Source organism: Suricata suricatta, chromosome 3 (assembly GCF_006229205.1).
Source record: "Suricata suricatta isolate VVHF042 chromosome 3, meerkat_22Aug2017_6uvM2_HiC, whole genome shotgun sequence".
Classification (NCBI taxonomy): domain Eukaryota; kingdom Metazoa; phylum Chordata; class Mammalia; order Carnivora; family Herpestidae; genus Suricata; species Suricata suricatta.
In genome coordinates, this window is record NC_043702.1 from 146,936,093 (window position 1) to 146,962,449 (window position 26,357).

Consider the following 26,357-nt stretch of genomic DNA (forward strand, 5'->3'; position numbering starts at 1 on the left):
ATTTCTCAGTTTTTCTGTTTGTAAACTGAAAATAATATGCCGTATCTTATCTTACAAGGACACTGAGGTGTGTATGAAAATATTTCAGGCTCTTTGAGTAAAAGACATAAAATACAGATACATATATGCGCAGCTATTTTTCATTTAAACAATATATTGTTTTCTTATTTTTTTTAATTTAGGATGAAGAATAAGAGGAGATAATGTTGTTTCTAATTTCAGCCATTTTATGCAAAGTTAAAACATTTTTATTTTACATTGCAGCGGGGAAGGAGCCGCATTTACACACTCTCATCATCATTTGCCTTCTAGACATTCACACCCCCAAGCTCATTCTTCAGCCTCAGGTAATAGTTTTGAAAAAGCCTTGGTTAACTGGGAAATGATTGAGAATAAATGTAAATAAAAATATCCAGTTTTTTTTAAAGTGTTATATACACACTAATAGGTTGATCTGTTTCTCTGTACTTGCTTTTCCTAGTAAAATGATCCCTCTTTCTCCGTATATACCTATACTTCTTAGTGCTATCAATCTGCAAATATTTGAAATCTGTTAAGTTGCTGTAAGTTAAAATTTTTTTACATACTTTCAATGACTTTTTCTTTTTTGCATTTGAAGGAGGAATTAGAAGGTCTTCATCTATGTCCTATGTTGATGGTTTCATAGGGACATGGCCCAAAGAGAAAAGGTAAACAAAGGGAATTATTTTTAGTATATTCACGTTATCAATAAATGCAATTTATTGAATCGCTATATTGTATACCTGCAACTAATATAACAGTGTTGACTATACTTCGGTCATTAAAAAAGAGAGTAAGAAATGTAATAATTCTATTTTGAAATAGGATGAAATGCTAATTCTATTTTGTTGCTAGCCAAGTTGCAGTAAACTTTTAATTAGCACCTAACTTTGAAAAGGGCAGTATAGGCAAATGGAGCCAAATTTGTTAAAGGTAGCCTGGTGGCCCTGTACTCACCTTGAGAACAGTAGGATTGGATTATGAGAAACGAGAAAAGAAAGGAAGCATAATTTCAAATAATTATTAAAGGATTATAAAATCACTTGTGGGAGTGTTTAAGGATTTTCTCTTTAAATGTTTTTTTAGATCATCAGTTCATGGAGTTTCGTTTGATATTTCTTTTGATAAAGAAAATACCGTACACAGATCCACTCCAAATCGAGGAATCACTCGTTCTATTAGTAATGAAGGACTTACTCTGAACAATAATCGTGTATCTAAAAATATTAGGAAAAACTTGTCCTTCAAGCCGGTAAATGGAGAAGAGGAAGAAGAAAGCATTGAAGAAGAACTTAATATAGACCCTCACAGTGACCTCAAATCTTACATGCCCCTTAATACAAATGAACTGAATTCTAATGAGAATATTCATTACAAGCTTCCAAACGGAGCTTTACAAAATAGAGTACTTCTAGATGAGTTTGGCAATCCGATTGAGACACCAAGCATTGAAGAAGCTTTACAAATAATTCATGATACTGAAAAATCTCCCCGCACATCTCATCCAGACCAGATTGCTAATGGCTTCTTTCTTCATAACCAGGAAATGAGTATCCTAAACTCAAACATCAAGCTAAATCAGTCCAGTCCTGATAACATAACTGATACAAAAGGTGCCTTGAGTCCCATAACTGACAATACTGAAGTAGACACTGGAATTCACGTTCCTTCAGAAGACATCCCTGAAACTATGGATGAAGATTCTTCTTTGAGAGATTATACTGTAAGCTTAGACTCTGACATGGACGACGCATCTAAATTTCTTCAGGATTATGATATTCGAACCTGCAACCCCAGAGAAGCTTTGAGTCCTTGTCCGAGTACCGTAAGTACGAAGTCTCAGCCAGGCAGCAGTGCTTCTTCTAGTTCTGGAGTTAAAATGACCAGCTTTGCTGAACAGAAATTCAGGAAACTGAATCATACCGATGGAAAAAGTAGTGGAAGCAGTTCTCAGAAAACGACACCAGAGGGCTCTGAACTTAATATCCCTCACGTGGTTGCTTGGGGACAAATTCCAGAAGAAACAGGCCTTCCACAAGGACGGGACACTACCCAGCTACTGGCCTCTGAAATGGTTCATCTCAGGATGAAACTTGAAGAAAAGAGACGTGCTATAGAAGCCCAGAAGAAGAAAATGGAAGCCGCTTTTACTAAACAGAGGCAGAAAATGGGAAGGACGGCATTTCTCACTGTAGTGAAAAAGAAAGGGGAAGGGATTTCCCCTCTTCGAGAGGAAGCAGCCGGTGCGGAAGATGAGAAGGTATATACTGATCGAGCAAAAGAAAAGGATTTGCAAAAGGCGAATGGACAGAGGAGTAAGTCTCTGGCAGATATAAAAGAAAGCATGGAGAATCCTCAGGCCAAATGGCTGAAGTCTCCAACCACACCTGTGGATCCAGAGAAGCAGTGGAACCTGGCAAGCCCCTCCGAGGAAACCTTAAATGAAGGAGAGATCTTAGAATATACAAAGTCCATTGAAAAGTTAAATTCGTCCCTGCATTTCCTACAACAAGAGATGCAGCGCTTGTCCCTTCAGCAGGAGATGTTAATGCAGATGAGGGAGCAGCAGTCCTGGGTGATTTCACCTCCTCAGCCGTCTCCACAAAAACAGATTCGGGATTTTAAACCTTCCAGGCAGGCAGGCCTGTCGCCAACCATCGCACCCTTTTCGTCAGACTCCCCCCGTCCTACCCATCCATCTCCACAGTCTTCCAATAGGAAGAGCACATCTTTTTCTGTTAAGAATCAAAGGACTCCCAGGCCAAATGAATTAAAAATAACACCTTTGAATCGAACACTGACGCCCCCTCGGTCTGTGGATAGTCTTCCTCGGTTACGGAGGTTTTCACCAAGTCAAGTTCCTATTCAGACTAGGTCATTTGTGTGTTTTGGGGATGATGGAGAACCTCAGCTAAAGGAACCTAAGCCTAAGGAGGACGTTAAAAAGGAGGAACTGGAACCCAGAGGGACTTTGGGAGAGCACGTACAGAACCCAGAAGAGAAGATGATGAAGCCTCTTGAGTCCACAGTTTCTGAAGTCCTGTCGCAGCCTATCACAGAGACCGTACGTCTGACGCCAAATGAGGACCAGCTGAGCCAGCCCTCAGAGCCGCCTCCTAAACCTGTTTTCCCACCTGCTGCTCCTAAAAATGTTAATCTGATTGAAGTTTCCCTCTCAGATCTGAAACCTCCTGAAAAGGCTGATGTATCTGTTGAAAAGTATGATGGAGAAAGTGATAAGGAACAGTTTGATGATGACCAGAAAGTATGCTGTGGATTCTTTTTTAAGGTAATACTAATCTTCCTAGTTTTGGGCATTGTCATTAGATGGGTGTGGCTTTTGTTGTCCCTTTGGTTACAAGCTGCCATTAACCCTGAAATAAACTTTGTTGCTCCCCTTGGTGGACCATAGGAACATTAAAGCACAGTGAACCACAGTCACCAGACAGGTTTAGGTACGCTGGTCGTGCTCCTCTGCCTCTCTCACTCTCTTTCACAAAAGCCTTTTAAAAAATGTTAAGCTATTTGAATTTCTTCAAAGGCTTTTAACTGCCAGTAACTTGGCATTGTATGTAAGTATATCTTAGGTTTTGGTTTTTTATAATTTTCAACGTCTTTCCTTATGTTTTCTTAAAAATCTTAAAAAAAAAAAAGATGTGGGGGCTTCTGGGTGGCTCAGTGGGTTGAGCATCCTACTCTTGATTTCAGCTCAGTACATGGGTTCGAGTCCCGCACTGGGCTCTGAGCTGACAATGCAGAGCCTGTTTGAGATTCTCTCTCTGACCCTACCCTGCTCACTCTCTCTCTCAAATAAACTTTAAAAGAAAAAGTCTTAAAATTTTTAACCAGACATAATCTTGCAAGGTAAAACTCTTTGTGTGTGTGTGAGAGACAGTGCAAGTGAGCAAGGGCAGAGAGAGATAGAGAAGTGGGGTTCACCCTGGGCGTGCATTCACCCAGAGTGGGGCTCAAGCTCACCTGATGTGGGACTCAAACTCACGAACTGTGAGATCATGACCTTAGCCGAAGTCAGATGCTTAACAACTGAGCCTCCTCTGCACCCCAAGGTGAAACATTTAAAAACATACATAGTTTGAACAGTTATCATTGAAATAGCTCCTTTAAAAGCATTGGAATAAAGTTCAAGCATATGACTCCTAATCTTAATCCTGATACTGGATTTAACATACTATGACCAACTAACACAAATGCTGAATGATATCATCTCTTGATGGTGAAGATCTTAAAATATATCAGTATTAGAAAAATAATAAAAGCTAATGATGTTTTAACATTTTTCTCCTAATTACTATCCATTTTCTTCATCTTTATGTTATCCTGTATTTTCCAAATTACCTATAGAAAGGAATATATATGGGGCACCTGGGTGGCTCAGTTGGTTAAGCCTCTGACTTCGGCTCAGGTCAGATCTCACATTCATGGGTTTGAGCCCTGCGTCAGGCTCTTTGCTGACAGCTAGCTAGCTCAGAGCCTGGAGGCTGCTTGCGGTTCTGGGTCTCCTTCTCTCTCTGCCCCCCCCTCCTCCATGCTCTTTCTCTGTATCAAAATAAAACATTAAAAAAAAGTTTAAAAAATATATATTTTAATCAGAAACATGTAGATGTGTTATTCATGTTTGTTTAATTAAGGGACTAATAAAGTATTTCTGATCATCTCTGATCCTATATAGCTCCACAATGTGGAATACAGAGAAAAAAGACAGTACCCAACAGCATCGGTTTATAATTTAAGATTTTTAAAACAATTTTTTTTAATTGTTTGTTTACTGTTGAGAGAGAGGGACAGTGTGAGTGGAGGAGAGGCAGAGAGAGAGAAGCAGAGCAGGCTTCAGACTTTGAAGCTATCAGCACAGAGCCTGATGGGGGGCTCACAAGCTGTGAGGTCATGACCTGAGCCTATGTCGGATGCTTAACCAACTGAGCCACCCAGGCGCCCCTATAATTTAAGATTTTAAAATAAGGGGTGCCTGGGTGGCTCAGTCGGTGAAGCGTCTGACTTCAGTTTGGGTCATGATCTTGTGGTCCATCAGTTCGACACCTGTGTTGGGCTCCCTACTGACAGCTCAAAGCCTGGAGCCTGCTTCAGACTGTGTCTCCCTCTCTCTCTCTGCCTCTCCCCCGCTTGTATTCTGTCCCTCTCCCTCAAACAATAAACATCAAAAGAGAATTTTTTAAAAAGCGTTTTAAATTGAAATGGCGATCCTACTGTAATAAAAACCCTAGAATATTGAAGTGATTATAATTGTTCTACTTTTGGTTCTTTAATATTAGAAGTTTGTAACTTATTTTAAAGTTGATCTCAGGGTGATTGCTTTTTTTAATGTTTAGAAATTTGAATCTGAGTCATAGTTTGTCTCTTAACCATGTAAAATGACTGTTTTCAGTAGAATTCACTGTAGACATGAATAGATACAGTTTCCTAATTTTAGAGACCCTTGCTACCCCTGTTTTTCACGGGGAGAGGAACACAGAGGGGAGAAAATGCTTTAGTATCAAATGGGCAGCACATCTATACCTTCATTTCCATTCCATCATTTATGAGATAGAACTGTATAGTTAATTTCTTGGTACTTGAGTTTTCTTTATTGAGCATATATTTTAATTAAAATTTTAATGCTATTTTTAAAAAGATTTTATTTTTAAGTAATCACACCCAATGTGGGACTGCTCAGACTCACTACCCTGAGGTCAAGAGTCGCATGCCCTTCTGACTGAGCCAACCAGGCGCCCCAATTTTAATGCAATTTTAAAAATTGAGGGAAAACATTAGGGTCCAAAAAATCCTGTCTATTTCCTTTTTATGGTTGTTCTTTGTGAACTTCATAGGTTTGGAAAACATGTAATTAGGTAAGTTTAATTCATTTCTGGAATGTATCCATATACAGTGGGGTTGGAATAAGGATGATAGTTCATATTTTCAGTTATAAATGTGACCACATTTGAAAATGAGAATACTAGTGCCTACAACACTTCATGTTTTTCAATGAAATTTCTACTTAGGATGACCAAAAAGCAGAAAACGATATGGCAATGAAACGGGCAGCTTTGTTGGAGAAGCGACTACGGAGGGAGAAGGAGACTCAGCTTCGGAAGCAGCAGCTGGAAGCGGAAATGGAGCATAAGAAAGAAGAGACGAGGTAGGAGACAACGCCGAGCTGATGCTGATTTCTGGTGCTTTTTAGAAGTTACTTTATGTTCCCAAAGTATTGGTTGCTTGTGTAATTTTATCCTAAGTTTAAGGCAGTAAAGTTCTCCAGAAGCCTTAATTTAAAATAACCTCACTAGTTTTTATACACCAACTATTTTTTAAAGCAGTCATTTACTAATGGTATGTATATGCATATTTTAATGATCTAAATTATCTCAAGTATATTTTAACCAAATCATTTTTCTCTAGGTGCTGAAATATAACAATTCTCCCTTCTCACACCACATACTCTCCAATGTCTGGTTTCTTTAGTGTGCAGAGTAAGACATTTAACCATTTGGTTTCTTAGGCGTAAAACTGAGGAAGAGCGCCAGAGGAAGGAAGACGAGAGAGCGCGCAGGGAGTTTATCAGACAAGAGTACATGAGGCGGAAACAGCTGAAGCTAATGGAAGACATGGATACAGTGATTAAACCCCGTCCTCAAATAGCAAAACAAAAAAAACAGCGCCCCAAATCTATTCACAGAGACCATATCGAATCTCCCAAAACACCAATTAAAGGTCCTCCAGGTAACACAGCTTACCATGAAGAGTCTGTTCATAAAAAAAAAAAAAAAAACAAAAAACACCAGCCTGCTCTGTCATACTAACTCAGCTGCGCTTTGGTATGCTCAGGTGGATGCACCATTTGAAATGACGCATGCTCCTTATTTGGAAAACCAAAATGAGCAAATGTGTTTAATGACTTGATGGGTTATGTGTGCATGCATATATTCAATAGAACAAACGTGAATGCTGAAATATGCAGTTTAAATACTAACCTAGTAGGGAACTCTGCCCTCAGATGTAATCTCTGAATTATTAACTACCCTTTCCATACTTGTACATTTAAGGATAAACACTATGTGCATGGAAATATGGAGAAACAGCACATTGCTATAATAAGGAATATAAAAACAAGAGTTCAGGAGTCCCTCCTTTAAGACAGAAACGGCCAAATGTCCAAATCTATAATTTTTGCAACTTAGAGAATGTATATTTTCTTAAAATTCAACATGCCTATTTTTTACAAAAAATACTTTATTAAAACTAAACACTGTGGAGAATTTTAGACCATTCCCATAGCTACTCTAAAACTGAGGAAAAATAACAACATAACATTGGCTGTTTAAAGAGACCTCTTTTGTTAACATTTTTCTTAACGATTACAGTATCAATGTCTCATATTTCCACCTTCCTTTTGGAATAAATCCTAACAGCAATTAGTTTTACTATTATTTCATAAAAGGTTCATTGCTAATTTTATTTTTTTAATGTTCAGTTATTTATTTTGAGAGAGAGAGAAAGTGCATGCCATGAGTGGGGTGGCAGGGGTAGGGTTTAGGGAGTCAGAGAGAGAATCCCAAGCAGGTTCCACAGTGTCAGCTCAGACCCCGTAGCAGGGCTCGACTCAAAAACCGTGAGATCACAACCTGAGCTGAAATCGAGAGTCAGATGCTTAGTGGACTGAGCCACCTAGGCACCCCCTTTCATTGCTAATTTTAAATAAATTGTGCATATATGCATGCAAGCATATTATGTATTTAGATTAAAAGAAAAAGAAACAACAGAAGCTCAATTTTCATGTGCTGGTGTTCTCTAATGAACAGACTCTTTTCTAGCTGCTTCTTTTAAATTTCTAATTTTGTTTTTATTCAGGATCACGAATTTATCGTGTTTTTTCAGTCTCTAGCCTTTCTTTGGCATCACTGAACACAGGTGATAACGAGAGTGTGCATTCAGGCAAGAGAACACCAAGGTAAATCCATAATGTGAACATTTTTCATAGAAAAGAATATGCTTCCCACAGTTATGTTGTATTTATAATGAGTGAATCATAGCACAAATTTTTATGGTTTTGCTGACCAAGATTCTTTGTATTTCCGTTAAAAGAAATTTACATATAAACAAGTCTTTCATATTTGGCTGTTTTTTATCTTTTAGAATTTTAGTTATTGACATTGATAAGGTACTTTTTATAAATGATAAAACATTAACAGTAATTGCTGATAGGATTGTGATAAAATCAGTAGACAGAAATAGTACATCTTTTATGTAAGTGCCAGCCTCTCTAGCTTATTTCCCATGCAATATAGTTTTTTCCCCCTTAGAATATTTCCGAAGTAGGTTGCCTGACTTAGGAAAGATCTCTTTTGTACCACTGTCTCTGTCGGATGTAGATTAAAAACTAAAGATCATATCTTATTATGTTATACTATAATACCCACATAAAAAGAGAATGTTTGTAGTGATAGGCTTCAGCGTTGAGTTTTAATCTTTGTATTACCATCCTAATCCAGTAACGGCCAGTTTCCATATGGAAAAGTCGTCCTTTCGGTCAACAAGGCCTTAGGGACTGCCTGCTGTGTCCAAGCACTTGGATGTATAGCTATGAGTAAGACAGTTACGCCATCTTTTGATTTTTTAAGCTTCCAGGTTGATTTTGGTTGGTACTTTCACATATACCCTCTGGCCCCCAAATGTTCTTCTTTTGTTTGAGACATAAAAAATATTTTATTTACCATTTAGATCTGAGTCTGTAGAAGGCTTCTTGTCTCCAAGTCGTTGTGGCAGTCGAAATGGGGAAAAGGACTGGGAAAATGCATCAACAACTTCTTCAGTGGCTTCTGGAACAGAATACACAGGTTCGTGTCTGTCCATTTTTAGGGAGACATTTTAAATTAGCATAGTCATGATAATAAATACAGGCTATCCTCAAGTTTCATGGGCTCATCTCTTGGTCTAGACATGAGGAAGTATGATCAAGAACACTGAGTGCATATAGTCAGTTTCAATAATACAGTTGCACTTAGAGAGATAGTGACTTGTCCCAGATGAATTGAGATCAATTCCTAAACAGAATTAGCGATAACAGTTACACCTCATCCCTCTACTTAAAATGCGGGCAATTTCTATGTTCTGGTTTGGGTCTAAAGAGAGGCTCCGTCGGCAGTCCATAGGTTCTAAGTACTGAGAAAAGGCTAGAATCCACAAAGGCCTCTCTAACATTGGGATTTCAGGTATCTAGAGCTGTTCATCTTTAAAACATACGAAGCGGGGCATTTGGCTGGCTCATTTGGTAGAGCATGCGATTCTTGATCTAGGGGTTGTGAGTTTGAGCAACCCCAAGTTGGGCATAGAGCCTACTTTAAAAAAAAAAACTACTAAGGGGCTCTGAAAGATAAGAAGAATGCATTGAACTCAGAGTATCCAGCCTCACATAGCTCTGGCAGGTCCTCTTCCTTTGTTTGGGTAGGCATTACTGAAGCAAAAGCAAATTGAAGAACAGAAGGTAGGTAAGATGCTTTTAAAGAAATGCAGCAGGAGAGAAAATGAGAGGAAACTGAGATCTGAAGCGGAAAGGCATAGGAGGACTTGCGGCGGCGGGGGCGGGGGGGAGGGGTGCAGGGGGCAGTGGAGAGTGCCTCCGTCTGCTGGTGATCCACACTGGAATGGAAGCTCCATAGGGAGTTCCCTTCATAGTAGGAATGTTCCAGGAAAATGGCAAAAAAGTGCTTCTATGCTTTCCAATACCAAGGAGTATCATTGAGTAAAGCAAGCAAATGCTTAAAATATATGTGGGAAAAGATGAAGCTTTTTTTTTTCTTTTTAAAAGACATAATTGCTCATGGATCCATTCTGCTTTAAGTTCACCTTACAGAACAACCTTACAGATTTGTGAAAGGCGAAGCAGAGAGTGACAATTTGAGCAATATCTAATTTCCAGCACTACTCTCCCAGAGCAGCCTTGGGAATATCCTCAAGATATATCCCTGTGTGGGTAAAACTGTTCTGATTGGAGTGTGTACCACTCAGAGGAGAGGCCTTTAAACACAGAATTTGACTTTTTGTTACTGTGTTTCCTCAGTACAGGAACAATTGTATCATTTAAACATAGTATTTCTCACATAGGAATGGTATTTTTTTTTGCTTCTAAATTCGTACTACAGGACCAAAGCTCTACAAAGAACCCAGTGCAAAATCCAATAAGCACATCATACAAAATGCTTTAGCTCATTGCTGTTTGGCTGGAAAAGTAAATGAAGGTCAGAAGAAAAAAATACTGGAGGTAAGCATGTTTGCATAAGAATTAAATTTGGCAACATTGTAAATTTGTAAGAGTCCTATCAATCCAAGAGAAAATGCTCTTCATCCCCTCCTAGGATTTCAGCAGCATATAAAAGATCTCTAACTACGTTTTAATTTTAGATTGAGTTAGTTTGCTTTCAAATAGGGTTCTAGAAGACTGAAGACATAATAATTAAGATTGGGATAGACTTAGATGATAATGTAAAATTATAGATTCTTTTTTTGCCCAGAGTCACTCATTCATGTTTCATAAATGTAGATATAATAATTTTCCTTTTTTAAAATGAGGCTATATTGCAAAGGAGATCATCAGTGCCTGGTTTGTTAATGGTTGTTTGACTAAGATCAAGATTTAACAGGTATTTCTACACCAGAGTTGCCTGGGTGGCTGTTGGTTAAGCGTCTGACTCTTGATTTCGGTTTGGGTCATGAGCTCCTGGTTCATGAGTTCAAGCCCCACATCGGGCTCCGTACAGACAGTGCAGAGCCTGCTTGGGACTCTCGCGTTCTTTGTCTCCCTCAAAATAAATAAACAAACATTAAAAAATGTTTCCTACATGATAATATTCACACAGAGCCAACTGAACCTCAGTAGTAAGGTAGTCACATACATTTTAAATTAAAATGTAGTTTTTTGCTTTTATAATATACACTTATTTTGGCTATTCAGAATTACAATTATATAAATTTTATACAGCAAAATATTTAAGAGTTTTTACTGTTGTTTTTTGTTTTTTTTCTCCTAAAGGAAATGGAGAAGTCAGATGCCAACAACTTTTTAATCTTGTTCCGGGATTCAGGCTGCCAATTCAGGTCTTTGTATACTTATTGTCCAGAAACTGAAGAAATTAACAAACTGACTGGGATAGGCCCTAAATCTATCACTAAAAAAATGATTGAGGGACTTTACAAATATAATTCTGACAGGAAACAGTTTAGCCACATCCCTGCTAAAACTCTATCTGCCAGTGTTGATGCAATCACCATTCATAGTCATTTATGGCAGACCAAGAGACCAGTGACACCCAAAAAACTGCTGCCCACTAAAGCATAGGAGTTGGGAAATATCCGCTTCAGAGCTTTTATGGTAAATTTGCACTTCATCTTTCCTGCCTATAGAAAATCTTTCTAATTGCCAACAAGACTTTTATTGATTGAAACTGAACATTAAGCTGTGTTGTCATGAACAACTGGAATGTAAACCACAGTATTTTGGAGTGCAGAAGACTGACCTGGGTGGTAGTCCAAGTGATGAAGGACATGTTTTGATTCACAAATGGAGATTTGTGTCATCTGGTTACCTGCTTGATAGGAGACATATTGAAGCACTGAATTCTCACGGACCCTAGTTGGACTTATGGTTGAAATATGGCTAAGATTACAAAGTATATGTTTTTTTTTTTTTTTTTTTTTTTAACTTTCACCGTACCTGCTTGTCTCCAGATAGTTTTTTTTTTTGCTGTTTTTCTCTCCGGGGGGGTTCTTCTAAGACACCTTTGTGTTGTGTTGTGTTTCATGTGGAGACCGTGAGGGAGGGAAATGCGCCTTTGGAGGTAACTCACACCTTTCTTACGATGCTAAGAGAAACACTAAGTTTAGTTTCACAATAACCCTCATGTTTTAATGGTGTTAGAGCATTTGCAAGAATTATTCTAAGTATTTACAATTCCGTATTTATTATTCACTCAAGTATTAACATTTCTCTATTAAATAAGAGGAGGTATTGTAAAGAGCTGCTAGTAGGTTCGCTTTAAACCACATGAGCTTAACCAAGAATATGTACAAGAAATTGCTGATCAAATCAGTGCTGTTTTTACACCACTTCTGGCCAACTCAGAATAGTTTAGATTGTTCTTTTAACAAAAAAGGCTTTCTATCTCTTTTAAAGTGAGTCACTTTATAAGCTGGCAGAAGTAAATGACACTTTGAGAGTGAGTAGTCTTTCAAACTGAAGATGTAGGACTTCCTGCCACAGTTCTCAAGAGGTCTTTACATTATATTTATAACTGATATAAAATTATATTTAGAATTTTTAAACATGTACAAAGGGCTACATCTTAATTTTAAAATAGCTTCACATTATTTTACTTATATTGAGTTTTTCTTTTTTTATCCTTTTCAAGTGGAACAGCTTAAAGAACACACTTGAAATCTTCTCTTCATGATCTTTTGTTCCTTTAACAATGTATAGCAGAGGGTTAGTTGGGGAAAAACTTCATTCTCAGGAAAAGACTTGAATGATCATGTGACCCTGTTATGTCTGTGTTGTGATAACTGTGTCCACGTAGAGGGGAGAGACAGTGTTGTATCATAAGTGAGATGCGGGGTTTGTTTTCCTTCGTGGGAAGTAGAGACTAAAATATATACATTTCTCTAATCGAGTTGTTTAGAGAAATAACTAATATCTCATATGATGTATTTACTTATTTTAAAAGAGAATAGGAATGAGATGTCCCTGAACTGTACTTTTCTATTATAATAAGGCCTTTAGGCATCAGTGCATCTGGGTTATCAACATTTTCTCAAACGCTGTCAATATTTTACTGTAATTTATGTTCTTATATTTATGTATATTTGTTAAAACTGTAAAGAAAATTTCAGATTTTTTCCCAATACCTGTGCAAGATCTGTGTGTAGCTCAAAACTATTTGTGACCTACTGTTTGCATGTGAGAGACCAGGATATGTAACTCTTATATTTTAAGTGTATACATATTGTGTATATAATATATGAATATTAAGAATGGGGAATTGCACATTTTACCTTTCAGACAACAGTTTCTATCACAGAAGGAAATGATTGTCACATACACGCTTAGATTAAGACTAGCTTAAAAAAAAATAGTAAGTCTAATCAGAATGTGGTAAAAGTTAAAAGGAGAATAAGCACTTTACATTACTAAATTTGTTCTTTTCAATCAAATTTCCCTTATCAAATCCATCTCCTTTGTGAGATTACCTGGCCATTAAATTTTTTGAAAATTGGATGCAAGACAATGGAGGGACTGTTTAAAACTAAGTAGGACCACCCTTTCCTAAATGTATGTGTGTCCAACAATGAATGTCCATAATGTCTAAAGGTAGGATGTGAACATTGCCACAAAAGTTCATTGCTCTCAGTATAATATTTTACTTTATTAATACAGAAGGAATATGGATATATTTCATTAAGTCTGCAGATTTTTTTTATTATGGTGCAGCTTTTTAAAAAAAATTATGTTTTAAAAATTATACAGATGAAAACTATGCCATTTCATCAAGTCTGGAGATTTCCATCAACCTTATTGAAACACACTGGTGCTTTCATCATTGGAGGTCAAAGTATTATGACGATTATTCAGTTAAGTTTTGCCAAACACTTGTCATGGTTTCCAGGTGAGCTTGTCAAATTCTGCTATTTGACACAGCTTTGGAAAGCTTTTCATTCCTCTTGACTTTTCCATTTTGTTTTAGAATGACTGTTACAGGTTTTATTTGGCTGTTTAAAGCCAAATTCAGCTTTTTAATTATGGTTTCGTGAACACTGCTGGGCAATGTGCAGTGTATGGTGTGCTTACCTGTCCACTCTAGAGCATTGCTTACAGGGTTTTTTAAGATGCTGTGCTGTAAAATACTGTCATATTTGCTATTTCCTGGTACAGTGTAGTTTTTCCCCTTTCATTTGAATAAAAAGCATGGCACCAAACGACTCCTTTTCTGTTTCTTGAATCAAGTGTGCTTTTTTCCCCTAATATTTGAACTTGGATGAACTCACCATAAAGTTTTTCTATCTCTTAACCAGTATGAATATCTGTAAGAGGTAACTTTTGATAGTATTAGACATTGTCTGAATACTGACTTAGGCAGTGTTAAAAAGTCTATAATTTTCTGTGCTCAGCTCACACCATCTACATAGTGGTGTATAAGTGCTTGTGTTCATCTTACATTCTCTCCCTGTTAAGTCACTTTCTTCTGGTGAATCATTAAATTATGCCAGAATTAACACTGTACCTTTGAAATTGAATGGCTAATGAACTCACTGTAGCCAAAACAGTTCTTGGTTTACTCTGAAAGCTTCACTTTGATTTTGAGGATTCTATTCATTCAGACCAGAGCAATTAAGAAAAAAGATCTAATAACAACAAAATCTTCATACGTAATTATATACCTGTCATTGCTAAATAGAAGCATGGCTCTTTTTAGATCCTCTGACAGGGTACTCAAACCTCAGAATAGAGCTAGACTTCCACAATACTTTCTAATGCTGTAATTTTCAGAGACAAAAATATTTAACTTGAAGAGTCAGGCAGTATTAGAGATGTATATACAAACCAAGGTGCCCTAGAACCCACCTGTAATTTAAGAGTATGTTCCATGATCTGGCTACTTGATAGTTCTTAACTAGGCAGAGGAAAACGCTCTGTAGTGAATAGGAACGTTTTTATTTTGTGACCTGTACACAGAGAGATAACAAAGAATAACATCAAGTGAAAGAAACGTAGTTGTAATACTCTGACCTAGGAATCAGGCATTGGGGAAACACCTCTATAAAAATGAGTGTGAAGTCCTGTCATCCCTCCTAAGTGTACAGATGCTTAATATTCAGACCTATATCTCATTAAATGGCAGTTTTGCTTTTAAAGGAAGCCAACAGAAACTGCCGTATCGTTTCAGGGAGCGGCGCGTCCCCCTTGGCTTCGGTGTCCGCTCCTGGCACGTGTGCAAGCCTGGCCGGCCCCTCGGCTTCCCAGTCCTCGCGCAGACAGCGAGAATAAGTCTGTGCTTACGTTTAATGTCACCATGGTGCTTGCAACTAATCTTACCTTTCTCCACAGTGGCTTACATTTATGTCAGAAAAAGAAAAAAATGACTTCTTTCACTTTCCATTGAAGAAGATAAAAGCGAACAAGTTGACAAAATGTTTTAAGACCCACTAAGGCGGCTTTTTTTTTTTTAAACCTGTTAAGCAAAGCCACCATGGCACTTAAATACTGATATATTCTATTCTGCTTAACGTTGGTCCATTATTTTAGGTGGCTAATCTGTTCCTTCAGTAGCCTCTGTTGGCATCAGAAGCATCACAGGGCTAAACGACACACAGGATGGCATGTGTCATTTGCTGTGCCACGAATTCAAAATGCTATTCGGCTGCAGTGATTCCTGACTCCGCCCAGTTATTCAGCCTTTACAGTTTGCACGTTTATATGAGAAAGGAAGTGAGGCTCTCAAGCCTAAAGCAAATAGGAACTCTTCACTTTAATACTGCTTTAGGATTTAAAGTTTCTTTTTTGTAGTTTTTAGGTTTTTTTGCTTTCTGTGAAGAGCCATTAACATCTCCATTTCACAGATGAGGTTGATGAGGCTTAAAGGGTCAGTGACTGGCCAAGGGCACAAAGCTGGGAGGTGGCAGCACAGCTGGAGTCTGAACTTGGTTTCAGATCCCCTCCGCTGTGCCACATAGGGCATGCTTTCTGCTGCTGTAAGAAAAATGCTGAAAAGTCTGGGGACGCCTGGGTGGCTCTGACTTCGGCTCAGGTCATGATCTGGTTCTGTGGTGAGTTCAAGCCCAGCATCAGGCTCTGTGCTGACAGCTCAGATGCTGGAGTCTCCTTTGGATTCTGTTCCTTCCTCTCTCCCTCTTCCCCACCCCTACTCATACTCTGTCTCTCTCTTTCAAAAATAAACATGAAAAAATTTTAATGAAAAATACCTAAAAGTATGACAGTTGCACTAGTTAGTAACGTATTTACCATTGATGGAAAACTGAGAACTTGCCTAATAACTGTAACCAGCATCAACACAACACTAGCTAATACCAGACTAGTGTGCTCCTGTTCTCTCAAACATCCTGACTTCTAAGACTAGAAGAAGGGAGAAACTACGGGTGTGGTGGAAATAAATGAAAACTGCTAGCAGGTTGATCAAACTTATCCAGAAAACAGTAATTCGGTGTAAGAGACCTGGTCACAGAGACCATCAAGGAGCCCACGGTCTGGCGGTGGATGTGGTTAGACCTTTACAAACATCTGATCAACTCTATGTGCTGGTAGAGTGTGGGCCCAAAGTAAAGGGCAGACAAACCCTTTTCTTGCTAACATTTAAGAGGTTCTTGTTCATTAAGCAGGTTCACTTGTAAACAAAACTGACTTTAAAAAGACCATAAGACTATGTTCCACGATCGACCCATAAGATCCTAGTGTTCTTCAGACTTGAGGTTTGAATCACAGAGACCTCAGTTTTGGCGATCGAGCCTTGAAGTTTACAAACATCAACATTTGACAAAGCTAGCTGATTGTCAACTGCACCCTCTTCACTTCCTTAGCCAGAGACCGCGGTATTGCACTGTTTTCGGTCCTCTGCTGTCCCCTTCTCCTAGACACAGAAAAGCTGTCGCCTCACAGGGCTGACCTTGAACACTTGAGAGGACCATGGATACATGGGTGCCCATGAGGCAGTTCATACTTGGATTCTTTATCCTTACATTCAGTGCCTAAATGCAACAGGTGTCCAAAAATTATTTGTCAAATGAAAAAAGAAGGCCACCTCATTCTGCCTGGGCCAACTTCAAAACTTAGTTTGATTTCTGCTAGGCCACCACTAATTTCCTACTAAAGATATTTCTGCCCTAGAAATATTACGTTGACTTCCCTGGCCTGATTCCCCATGGTTCACACATCCCATTTCAGGGGCCCCAAGCGCAGCTTGAAAATTCAAACCACTGGTGGCTGTGACAGCGACGTTCTGATTCCCTGCTTTCTCTCTTAGCTCCTCATACTTGGCCCCTGCCCAGATTATGGCTCAGCTCTCCTCCATGCCCTGCGCATCCCTGCTAGTCTCCATCCAAGAAGACCTTCAATACCAGCTCCACCGGCACCTCTGCACGGATCACCGCCTCCCAGGAGCTCCTGGTGGCCGCGCTCATGCGTCCAGCCTCCATCTTGGCCTTCCAGCTGGAAGTTCCACTGTCCTCAACTTAACCTCACAAAACCAGTATCAGCCTCCCAGTAAAACCAATGCCTTCCTGCCACAGATCAAGCCACCACGGCCGAAACCTTTCACTTCTTCTCTTACTCCCTCCTCTTCCCCACATGGAAGGCACCTCATGCCTGGACAACCACCAAATCCTGTCCATCTTCACACTTGTAATCTATTCTTCGCCTTCACTGCCACCAGTCACGTGTCCAGGCACTTAAACTCCCCAAGAGCATCCAAGAAGTCCTTCCCTAATTCCACTGCTCCCCACAGAGTCCTGCCAACTGGTACTCCATTTTCCTAAAACACTGCTGCTACCTTGTCTGGCCCACTGTCAAAAACCCACTGGGCCTGGTCATCGCGGTATAAACCTCAGACTCCTGAGAGCAGCATTTAAAGCCCTCACAGGCTTGCCCCCCTTGGCTTTTTAGCAACATCAGAGCATCTGATAGTCAAATACCCAATAGGCATATCAAAACTCAGAAAAAAAATGACATTTCACATTTCAAGATAACTCATCAAAGTAATCATGAGAAATATGACGGTTGGGATGAGAGAGGAAGGGGCTGGGCTGTTGTGATTTGTAACCTTTCGGCACTTAGGACCACTAAAGGTCTCACCCCTGTTTTCATGTTGCTCCTTCCTGAACACAGACCTCTTCAGCGAGGCTGACCTGCTTTGACTTGGAAATAAGTCAGAGTATCAGTTGGCCTCATGTCAAAGGTATGTGTATATAATAGTTCATTTTCTCTACTATGTGAACTGCTTGAAAGGAAGCACCATGTCATTATTTTCTTTGTGTCCATAATGTTATCTGACAGAGTGCTTGGGGCGCCTTGTTGGCTCAGTCAGTGAAGTGACTGACTCTTGATTTTGGCCCAGGTCATGGTCTGGCAGTTTGTGGGTTGGAGCCCCACACTGGGCTCTGTGCTGACACTGTGGAGCCTGCTTGTGATATTCTCTCTCTCTGTCTCTGTCTCTCAAAATAAATAAATTTTAAAATCTTAACAAAAAAAAAAAAAGAGAGGTGCTTGCCCCGTGGTAGGAAGGGACTCTTGGCAGAGTCCGTCTGAACTGGAGGCGACCCTGGAAACTGGTTTCCCTGGTCAGTGGCAGAATCACAGCACTGTTGGGGGAAGGGGGGTCCCTACTGAGGCACAGGGAACACTGCCAAATTCCTGCTGCAAATAACTGGAAACGCACACTTTCCTACGCCAGCTTTCTGTGAAATCACTGAAAAGTTAATGACAAGTCCTAGTTTAGAAAATTCTGTGGGCAGAATCATTACAAAGAGAAAATGTTACTTCCTTTCCAAACAAATTGTGGGTCCATTTTTATATTGAGGGACTTCCCTGCTGGTCTTTTAAGTCTCTGATGGGTTTGTTTTCTGCCTTGAAAAGAACCTTTGAGCTGTGCAAACCTGCAGGGGAGGGCCGGTGGGAGCCTTGCTTTCCTTGAAAGCCACACTCTCCCCCTCACCCCCCACTTCCATCCTAACTCCTCCCTCAGGCCTCATAAGGGCCAACAGTGGAGTCTGGGGGAGATCAGGCCCGGAGACCACTACACAGCTGCGGGCCACAAGGCTTTCACACTGAGTCACCCCTCAGCCGCGTGGGCTGAAGCCCAAACACTCATGTCTAACTCAGACGCTGTCCTTTCCTGGCCACCCCATATTTAGTACCTTGAAAGTTTCAGAAATAAACCTCTGAAACATTCTGCATGGCCTCTGGCATCCAGGGTGGGGTCCCTTCCCTGGTGTGTGCCTGCCATCCCTCAGGTGGTGAGGCCGGAGAGCAGGGGCAAGAACTGTCCTTCCTTCTTTAATCTACTACCCCTGGCGCCCCCCCCCCCACACACACATACACACACACACACACACACACAGGTTCTCCTCTGGGGCTCAGGGGTATGTGATCTATGGGAAACCTCATCTTGGCAACCAGGAACAGTGAATCAAACAGAGGATTCCCCACTCCCGATTCAATAACTCATCAAGGGAGGGTGTGGACACACAAGGAGAGATGGCTTTCAAGTTCTCCCCCCACTCAGGACTCCAGCACTGCTAACCTCCCTGTCGGCCGCAACTGAACCGGGTAATGCCATCTGGCTGTGCTCTGTTCCTGTCAGCAGTTTGTCTGCAGCATTCTGTCACTCTGAAATGCACCATCCGTGACACCAGGTCCGGGGAGCTCTGGTTGTCTAAGACTTGCAGATCCCCCACCCCAGACGGGGAGTATCTCCTTCTGGATTTTCAGTGCAATTCCAAAACTGTTTGCTGATCACCCACTGTGTGCAAAGAGAGCATCATGTCTTGGAGGGGAGGAGAAACGAGCGAGGAGGTGAGTGTGGCATCAAGACAGGTGGAAACGGGGCAGGCTGGTGCGCGGTGCCCTGGGAGTGCGGGTGCAGACCCCCTCCGCTCCACCAAATGGCTGCTCAGACCCCACTCGGGGAGGGGGCCTCATCCCACTGGGGCTAACATGACCTTCACAACCCCCAGTCAGGTACAGATAATCACACCCATTTGAAGATGTAGAATCTGGAGCCCAAGATCACACCACTGCCAAGTTACAAAGTGATACAGGAGCCAGACTCATGCCACTAGTAATCCGACCTGTTTGTCCCCTGACCACAAGCTGACACAATGACATATGAGATATCTATTTAATAAATCTGACATCATAACAGAGAGCAGGGTTTAAAAATACATATTTTTAATTTAATAAGTGTTGGGAAAATTGGACACAATTTTTTAAAATTATACTTTAGGTAGATTAAAAAAGATGCCAGAAAATTATTTTTAACAAGAATACAATTGAATGTTTTTAGATCAAAGAAAAAGTAACATTCTACATTCTGAAGTTGCTATGAACAACAAGTTTGACTATGTGAAAATGTAAAATGAAAAAAAGACAGCTAAGAAAAAATTCTGGAAAAGTATTGGAATTAAATGGGATAATGCTTAATCCTAAATAGTTCATATAAATAAAAAATATATAAGATTATATTAAATAAATGTATTAAGGGCATGATTAGACAGTTCACATGAGAGGAATTAAGTACAGAAAGACTCAGTCTTATTTATATTCAAAGAAATGTAAATTAAAAAGAGGAACCACTTTTACCTCATTACCTATTAAAGTGGAAAAAGTAGATGTTACTAATGAATAATATTTCTGACATGACTGTGTTGCAGCAGCACCCTGTACAATGCCGGACAATTACTCATCACTATGCGCACCCACATCAAGCCATTGTCCATGGCCTTTGACCTTATACTATGAGAACAATGTGAAAGAAAAATTTCCTAAGTGCAACTATTTGTTGAAAATTTCTGTGACAGCAAAAAAACACTAGAAGAATCTAAAATGTTCAAAATCTAAGTATAAAAAGCAGCCTAGAAAAATGCAGATTTATATGGCATGAATTGAAAAAAGCAGACTATAAAAGTTTGTGCATTCTAATTACAAAGGACTCTGGAAGAGCTGTGTAAAAAATAAAAAAATATGAGAAGATCTGAAATGGAATGTGGAAAAAAAATAGAAAATCCAAGAATATGGGATTACAAATAAATTCTCTCCTTCTCTGGTCAGAAAGAAATTCACCAAAATGCAGCCCCAAGACTGAGTGGGCTTGGCTCATTTTACATTCTGCAATCTAGTTATATGGCTTTTATCATGAAAAAGGCAAATGTTCAAAATGTTTCCTAAAGGTTAAAATTCTGTGTATAGGGGCACCTGCGTGGCTCAGTCAGTTGAGTGTCCGGCTTCGGCTCAGGTCATGATCTCATGGTTCATGGGTTTGAGACCCACGTCAGGCTCTGTGTGGACAGCTGAGAGTCTGGAGCCTGCTTCGGATTCTGTATCTCCCTCTCTCTCTGACCCTCCCCTGCTCATGCGCTCTCTCTCTCTCAAAAATAAAACATTTTTAAAAATTCTGTGTATAGAAAAATTAAGTTGGGGAGGGGTAAGCTGTAAGAGCTTATATATATAGCTATATTAAGAGGCAGAAAAAAAGGAAACCGACTCTTGAAAGTAACCTAGTTCAAAGCATTGGATATTTATTAGGTATCTTGTTCTCAGGCTGGTACCCATCACAGTGATGGACAGAGAAAAGCTCTGTGGGCAAGGCAAGGCTGACCCGCATAACAAAGTCGGTCCAGAGAGGGGAAGGCCCATAAGGGATGGAGGCCAGAGAAGGCTCCCGAGGGTGAGACGGAGAAAGAGGGGAGACCACTTCTGCTTTGCTTTATTGACACCTGTCAGAGTCTGGCCAAGAATCTCAGCTGAGCAGGATGAATATTCTATTCATTGGCTTGTTTCTAATCCTGTGGGGAGTCCCTGTGAAGAGGAGAAGACGACAGTGGTATCGAGCTGACCTGGTGTCCGAAAGTTGGATAGAAATCTGTCCAGCCCCTGATGCCTCCTCCCATCCAGACAGGTCCACAAAGGCCCACAGGACTTGGCTGTAGTCCCGAGAATCCGCCACGTGCTCTGAGCCACGGATTTCCCTTGGTTACGAGACCACAGGCCCAGGAAACCAGAATCTCTGTGTTTTTAATAAACAACTTACTTCTCCTTCCCCCTCAACCCCCTGCCTATGCTTCCCTCTCAGTCCCCTGCCCCATTCTTCTTTGTCACCTGGCGGTTTCCTGGTGCACTCATCTCTAGCTTTCAAGATCACTCATGCTCTCTCTGCCCCACACTAATGGTGCCCAAGGGGAGGTGAAGTCCAATAGCGCCGGGCTGGTCCCTGATTGTCTCCGGGCTCAGGCAAGCAAGCACTGCCCCTGCCAGCCTTCCAGGGAAGGAGGCTGCAGCCCCCTAGGCCACCCAGGACGTGGGTGTCACTCACCAGCAACCATGAGACCAGACATTAGAAAAACTGCTCTGAATCTCCAGCAGCCCACAGTGTGGGTGGTTTCAGAGGAAACACCAGCCTGGGGTTTGGATGCCCCTGGAGGGACGGGCCAGAAACCAATGACTGACTCCCAGGCCTCTTCTCTTCTCCTGTGTGCCTTTCCCCCTCTTGTAACTGGCTGGGGAGAAACAGTCTTGACAAGAATAGCCCGGACACAGACATGCCCAGCCCTCCTTAAGCTTTCCCACTCCCTGGGCATCCCCATCGACCACAGGGACTCCAGCTAGGGTGACCGTATGTCCCAGTTTGCCCAGAACAGTCCTGGGTTGTGGCCCCAGTTAATTACCATAGATCCTCTTTTGCTCTCAGAAGTGTCCCGATTTGGATCATACATTATCTGATCACCCGACCTCAAATCAAGAAACAACACATACACACACCGGCCTGTGTTCCCGGGCCCAGCGAATGGCATTCACACGGTACCCAAACACAGCTACCCCAGGCCCGTCTCGACTTTTCTCTGCTGAGACCCGTAATGTTACAATGATCTCTTGAATAGAGCCTCGCTCTTCGGTCCCTGCTGCCAGTAATCTATTTCAGATACTCCCTATTCCCACACAAATAATCACAACAGCCCACTCTGGGGTCCTCTTGGCCTGGGCCTCTACCCTCTCCAATCCGTAGTGTTGCCAGTGATCCTTTCAAAACAGACGGATGTCATGCCCTCCTCCCAAAGGCCCAGCAGCTCTCCACTACCCACAGAATGGAGTCAAGATCGCCCTGTGATGTGCTTCCTGCTTCCTCTCCTGCCACCCTGCTCCCACCCTGGGGTCCGGTCACCCTGGGCCCACGCACTGCTGCCCTGAGCAAACATTCAGCTCCTTCCTGGACCTAAACTCAAGGATCATCTCCAGGAAGGCCTTTTCTGATGTCCCCTTCCCATCAGAAGTAACTGTTCTTTTCTCTAACCGCCAAGAGAACTTTGCTTTTCGCATTTATCAGTTTGACTTCTGGCATGTTGGCCACTGCACATACTGGGTATGTATCTGTCTCCTCTTCTAAGTTCCAAGTGGCGCCTCTCTCTCAATGCCTGAAACGCCACATGAATGCCTGCCACATGAAGGAACTCGCTGTTAAGTGAACTGAATCAAATCAAATTGATAATCCACCTCAAAGTTTTAACACCAGGGTGCCCGACAGGTCCGTCCCTCACTCCTGGTAACAGTGTGGTGGGGTCTGGAGAGCACACATACTGAAACACGGGTTCCAGCACAGCATCTTGTGGGAGGGATGTCTGCTAAGACTTCGGACCCAGAACAAACACAAAGATAAACAAGCAGGGCCACGCCAAAATAAAGAGTCTTAGTGCAGCAAAGGAAGTTATCAGCAAAATGAAAAGCAACCTACCGAATGGGAGAAGATATTTGCAAATGATATATCTGATATGGAGTTAATACCCAATGTACATAAAGAACTTATGCAGCTCAACACCCAAAAGCACAAATAATCTGATTTTTAAAATAGGCAGAAGACCTGAGCAAACATTTTTCTCCAGAAGGCATACAGATGGCTAACAGACACATAAATTGATACTCAATGTCACTGTTTAAGGAACTGCAGATCCAACACACAATGAGAGACCACCTCACACCAGTCAGGATGGCTAATATCAAAAAGACGAGAAATCACAAGTGTTGGTGAGGATGTGGAGGAAAGGGAACCTCTGTGCACCTGCTGGTGGGAAAACAAACAGGTGCAGCCACTGTGGAAAACAGAATGGCAGCTCCTGAATAAAAACAAATGTCACACATTTGGGTATCTACCTGGAAAAAATGAAAACACGAATTCAAAAAGATACTTACACTCCTATGTTTATTACAGCCTTATTTACAATAGTCCAGATACGGAAGCAACTTGTATCTATTGATAGACAAATCGGCAAAGGAAATGTATGTGTATATAGATATGTACACACACACTTATACACATATATATGTATATACACACACACACACTCCATTCTACACACACTCTAATTCTATGTAATGAAATATTAGTCAGTCATAAAAAAAAGACCAAGATCCTGCCAAGTGAAATATTCAGAGAAAAGCAAATGCCATTTGATTTCACTTATACATGAAACCTAAAACAAAACAAAACCAAAACAAATGAACAAATAAACAACAGGAATAGACTCACAAATACAGAGAACCTGTGGTCGCCAGAGAGGAGGAGGGTTGGAGGGTGGGCATTTTAGGTAGGCGATTAAGAAGCACAAACTCTTGTGGTTTGTGGGTTTGAGCCCCGCGTCAGGCTCTGTGCTGACAGCTAGCTCAGAGCCTGGAACCTGTCCTCAGATTCTGTGTCTCCCTCTCTCTGTCTCTCTCTGACCCTCCCCTGCTCACACTGTCTCTCTCTCTCTCAAAAATTAAAAAAACATTAAAAAAAAAAGTACAAACTTCCAGTAATAAAACAAGTCACAGGCATGAAAAGTACAGCTAGGGAATATAGTCAGCAATACTGTAAGAATGTTGCATGTTGCAGTGATAACTATACTATGTAATTGTCATATCACTACGTTGTACACCCGAAATTAATCTAATATTGTGTGTCAACTATACTTCACTAATAGAAAATTTTTTAAAAAAAGGATCCTGACCTAAGCGGAGTTGTCCCAAATCCCTGATGTAGGAAGGGTGCCCCATGACAAAAGGCTTCTGCACAACCAAGGAAATCATCAACGAAACAAAATGGGGAGAAGAAGAGGCACCTTCTGGAGAAAGGGTGACCCTTCTCTCATCCATCCTCTCTTCCAGGGCCGCCATTCCTTCCAAACTCTGGCATCATTCCTACCCTTTCATGAATCTTCCCCTGACTCCCTCTGTACTTAAGGGATTCAGCCTCCTCTAAACTCCTGACTCCTAATTAAAGACAACTCATCTGCTGCTAAATTGAGTACCATTCGAATCATCTTTCCTACTGAGCTTACTCCTGTGTCTGGCTTAAAAGGTAGGTTTGGCCAGATGAGGGCAGATGGAGAAGAGCTGGGATTGGGATCCCAGGCTCTGCTCCGATCTAGCTGGTTAGCTTCTCTCTCTAGCTTACAACCTTCCCACGTGGCTCCATGAAGACTTGATTTGGTCAGAAAAGCCGCTGTTTTGAGTAAAGACATTTAGCCGGGCGTCCCAGGAGACTAACAACAGCTGAAGCGCTCCGATGGCCAATGCCTGGTTAGGACGGAGGCCCCAAAACCACAGGCTCCCCAGTTTACCCCGACTCCGTTGCCCACCAGGTAGCAGAACCCCTCTTTCCTAGAGCACGGGTGGGCCCGCGGCAGGCTGAGGCCGCAGCCTTACCAGGCCCTCAGCTGGGCTTCTCTGCCCTCGCCCCTAATAAAACTAGAGAAAACAGCACGGCGCAGGGGAAGGAACGAAGTGGGGGTGAGAAGGGATGAAGGCTGCTGGGCACCCACTACCTGTTCCAAGCCGCCATCAGACTCCCATTGGGAGGCAGGGCGGGTCTCCCAGCCCTGAGGCCTTTTCCTCGGAGGATCCAGCCGTGAAGCCCCCCTCTACCAGGCCCTGTCTCTCCCCTGGGGCCAGCCCCAAACCATAGGCCTCTACCCCCAGGAGCCCGCCCCTCCCACTCCACCCCCTCCTCCCCCACCTTCCTGCCCACGCATTTGCCTGGGTCGAGGGTGGCAGGAAGGGAGGTGCTGGGTACCGGCCGTGAAGAGCAACCCCCCACCCCTCACCCGGGAGCTCCCACAGCCCGCACCCAGGCTGCGTCCGGCACAGGCCTGGCGGCCGTGGCCATGCACCCCACGGAGCCCAGGAGCCCCAGCCCGGGGACTACGGCCTGGGACTACTCGGGGTCCGGCGACCTGGAGGAGCTGGAGCCGTGCAGGGCCCCGGACCTGCCCTACGGCTACGCCTACATCCCCGCGCTCTACCTGGCGGCCTTCCTGGTGGGCCTGCTGGGCAACGCCTTCGTGGTGTGGCTGCTGGCCCGACGGCGCGGCCCGCGGCGCCTCGTGGACACCTTCGTGCTGCACCTGGCCGCCGCCGACCTGGGCTTCGTGCTCACGCTGCCGCTGTGGGCCGCGGCGGCGGCGAGCGGCGGCCGCTGGCCCTTCGGCGACGGCCTCTGCAAGCTCAGCGGCTTCGCGCTGGCTGGCACGCGCTGCGCAGGCGCGCTGCTGCTGGCGGGCCTCAGCGTGGACCGCTACCT

General features: G+C 42.1%; 2 protein-coding genes and 1 long non-coding RNA gene across 3 annotated transcripts in view; 2 read left to right on the forward strand and 1 right to left on the reverse strand.

Moving 5' to 3' along the window:
* The window catches only part of CAMSAP2 (calmodulin regulated spectrin associated protein family member 2), a 92,770-nt gene extending 74,605 nt beyond the window's left edge, over nt 1-18,165 (forward strand). The window contains exons 10-19 of the mRNA XM_029933384.1: nt 265-347; nt 620-689; nt 1,108-3,310; nt 6,042-6,178; nt 6,539-6,759; nt 7,888-7,987; nt 8,758-8,873; nt 10,179-10,297; nt 11,066-11,130; nt 17,061-18,165. Of these exons, the coding sequence (XP_029789244.1) occupies nt 265-347; nt 620-689; nt 1,108-3,310; nt 6,042-6,178; nt 6,539-6,759; nt 7,888-7,987; nt 8,758-8,873; nt 10,179-10,297; nt 11,066-11,130; nt 17,061-17,571 (3,625 nt within the window). The 3' untranslated portion in view covers nt 17,572-18,165. The remainder of the gene's footprint in view (nt 1-264; nt 348-619; nt 690-1,107; nt 3,311-6,041; nt 6,179-6,538; nt 6,760-7,887; nt 7,988-8,757; nt 8,874-10,178; nt 10,298-11,065; nt 11,131-17,060) is intronic.
* A 3,137-nt stretch (nt 18,166-21,302) lies between these two features.
* On the reverse strand, nt 21,303-26,326 carry LOC115288270. The gene is made up of 2 exons (XR_003906911.1): nt 26,080-26,326; nt 21,303-21,607 (listed from the first exon to the last, which is right to left on the reverse strand). It is a non-coding gene; the product is annotated as an uncharacterized LOC115288270 (long non-coding RNA).
* GPR25 (G protein-coupled receptor 25) overlaps nt 25,837-26,357 on the forward strand; it is a 2,079-nt gene continuing 1,558 nt past the window's right edge. Inside the window, exon 1 of the mRNA XM_029935426.1 lies at nt 25,837-26,357. Within this exon, the coding sequence (XP_029791286.1) occupies nt 25,942-26,357 (416 nt within the window). The 5' untranslated portion in view covers nt 25,837-25,941.